Genomic DNA, 3270 nt, shown 5'->3' on the forward strand with positions numbered 1-3270 from the left:
CAGGGGGTCGGACTCGATGATCTATTGAGGTCCCTTCCGACCCTAACATCTATGAATCTATGAATCTATGAATAAGGGCTGGCCTGGGCCAGGGCTCTCCCCCTCCTCCTCCTTCTCCCACTGTGGGGTGGGGGTGGGGGGATTGTTCTGTGTGGTGCTACCTTGGGGCTTAGGGCACAGTGCTGGGCCCCACTGTGGGGCAGAGGGGGAAAAACTGCACTCCTGGCTCACCATGTCCAGGCTGGGCTGTCATAGAGCTATAGCAGAAGGCTACCTCTGTTTCTCCCCAAAAACTCTGCTCTGTGACAATTTGGTTTGTATGGGCCCTGCAGAGGGTACACACCTTACCCTATCTCTTTAGGTAACCTGAGCTGGATACATTCCTGAGGGAGGGGGGAAACCTGCTCCCTCTGTCTACGTGACTGGCCTCACCTCCCTGGGTGAGGGGCTTGGGCTCCCTGGTAGGCTAGAGACTGTCAGTCTGCCCAGCAACCAGTGATGCATTTCAGATTGGTTGGCTGACAGCCAATAGGTGCTGGCCTCCATTGGACCAGGTAAATGAGGCCATACGGGTTATATAAGTTATGGACCACCCAGGAGGAAGAGGCAGCAGCCATGAGGAAGACTCAGAGAGAGAGAAGAGGTGGACCATCTGAAACTTGCTCTCTCTCTCAAAACTCATGATCAAGGAACTGCCTGCCTCCAGAGGGAATCTCCACCTGCCTCTGGATGATACTTGTGAGTAAGCTACCTGAGATCTAACTAGAGATATAGCTTGCAGTAACTCAGATGCATGATCAAAGTCTCCTCCAGCCACCCTGTTTGCAATATGGGATTTCTCTGATACTACTCAACTCTGTACCCTAATCCAAACCTACTCCTTGTAACCAATAAAGTTCTCCTTTGTACCTAGCGAGGAAGACTTATTGGGAGTGGGTTGAGATTATGCCTTGGGGTCCCCTTGGTTTGGCTGACTAAGGGAGACCACTACTTGTGCTTCCAACTGAGGGAAACACCCCAAGTTCTTGAAGTGAATCAAGTACCCTCGAGGGCTACTACGCCTGTGTTTCCCAGGGGGCACAGTGCCAGAATCAAGCCTGTCCCTGGGTGGTGGCAGCTCTACCCCCAGGCTAGCAGGTGTGCTCCAGGAAGGGGGTTGGCCGGGGAGGTGCCCCCAGGGAGACCACCTGGAAGGTGGTCGGGCACAGTGAGGTGGGTGGCTCAGCACAGAAGCACCCCCTACTGGCCCGCCACAGAGCCACTGTGGCAGGCAGGGCTCTCCCCCTCCTCCATGGGGTGGGGGTGGGGGTCTGGCCATGCCCCCACTCTCACTGCCAGCTGGGGCCCAGGGTCTGGCCACATTCCCTCCCCACAAAAAGCCTGGCAAAGGCTCCTTCTCCACTCCCCATCCAGGCACACCTAGGCTGGAGTCCCTGCAGGGTGGGGTTTAAATCATACTCAGGCCTGCTGGGGCCTGGCCATGCCCCCTCCCTCAACTCAGCTTCCCTTGGCCACTGTGGAAAGGAAAGGACAGCTCTCTCTAGCACCCCGACTTCTGGTGTGAACCACTACAGGCATGGGGCTGCATTTCTGGAATCAAAAGTCTTGCAAATTGGTTCAATGTACACAGGTTAGACTGACATGCAAAGATTGAATCAATTCTGATTTGGAATTTTTGAATGTGTGGACTTAGCCTAAGTCTATATGGCATCTACATAGTTCTGCAATGGATTCCCTATGAATGGCGCATGATCTCTGAGGCTGGGGGGGCACGGCTGCACTGGTGGTGGCAGGAACCAATCAGCAGGGAGCAGGGAGCTCCTGCAGATGCCACCGGCACTGTTGGCAGTGGCGGGGGGAGGAGTGGGGGGACAGTGAGTGCTGACCACAGGTCAGCAACCACCCGCAGGCACCACCAGCAGTGTCGGCAGCAGTCAAGGGCAATCATGGACTGGTGATCAGGGATGGTGAGTGGTGACCACCTGTAGGCACCACTGACAATGTTGTTGGTGCCTTTTTGCAGGGGGTGCACCGCCATGCACAGGGGGTGCACATGTACCTGGGATTCCCAAACTGCAGAAAACGCTCTCTGTTACTGACACATGGAGCAAAAGTTCCACATTAAAGGGTTGTGCATGGGGCCATGATGGTTTGATAAGGAAGTGTACACTGAAGCTCACAGAGAGTCTTGAAGGAGACTCTGCACTGAGCACCCCATGTGGCATGGAGGTGTTGGTGCAGTGCAGCGAGGGAAGGGCACTCCATAGGAGAGCCTATGGCCCCCAGCTACTCAGTTGTTAGAAAGGCCTGAGTTATATGTTTCTATTTTTTAAGGAAAGAGAATGTAAAAACACATGCAGGTCTGGACATTCAAAATAAAAATTTCTAATGAAGCAAAAAGGATAATTAAGGATGTATTTTGTTCAAAATTAATAATACATTAATGGTTTTGAAGATGAAAAATACTATTATGTACATGTTCTAAGCACTATAAATCATGAGGTGATTTGTGAAACTACTCACCTGGTAATATTAGTACTTTATCACTGGAGGTCAAAGGGTAGCCATCTTTGTACCATGTGAGAACAGGAGGTGGAACAGCATTGGTTTCACAGTAAAGAGAAAGGGGATTGTTGAGTATAACATCTTTGGTTTCTCCACCTCTGCCAATATCCACAATGTTACCAGCTTGCCACTCTCCATGTAGTTTTCGGAAACTAGGAGGAACTATGCTCAGAAAAAAAGAAAGCTTATGTTAATGTTTTACAATAGAAATAGATATTTTAAAAATCCAGGAACAAAAAGATACAGTACTGGACTTCTTAAATAGCACTTAGAGCTACGTGACTAATTAAGCATCCTAAATTAGTCCCCATTGCAACAGCCATGAAAGTCCCAAGTCTCAAGAACAGATGAAGACCTTTCATTTCTGAATGCAGCTCTTGTACAAGCCATTTACCTGCCTGTGCCTCAATTTCCTGATCTATAACTGGAGAAATTTTACACTTATCTTCCTTAAATTATATTTCTAGAATATAAGAATGTAAGAAGTACCATATAGGGTCAGACCAATGGTCTATCTAGCCCAGCATCCTATCTTCAACAGTGGTATCAGTAGATGCTTTAAGGTGTGTATATATGTTTGCTGCACCCGGTCTACAAGCACACAGCTTGCTTTAATCCATGTGATCGCAGACCAGGAGTGGCATGTAGAGGTGTCTGCCAGTGTCAGAATCCAGACAGAAAACCTGATGCAAGTGATTCGGGAGG

The 3270-nt window shown here is 49.8% G+C and overlaps 1 protein-coding gene across 1 annotated transcript in view; it reads right to left on the minus strand.

Annotated features, from left to right (window-relative positions):
• Positions 1-3270, minus strand: part of HMCN1 (hemicentin 1) — a 359897-nt gene that overhangs the window by 101850 nt on the left and 254777 nt on the right. The window contains 1 exon segment of the mRNA XM_006023882.3: positions 2524-2727. Within this exon segment, the coding sequence (XP_006023944.1) occupies positions 2524-2727 (204 nt within the window).

Source organism: Alligator sinensis, unplaced genomic scaffold (genome assembly GCF_000455745.1).
Source record: "Alligator sinensis unplaced genomic scaffold, ASM45574v1 scaffold468_1, whole genome shotgun sequence".
NCBI classification, from domain to species: domain Eukaryota; kingdom Metazoa; phylum Chordata; order Crocodylia; family Alligatoridae; genus Alligator; species Alligator sinensis.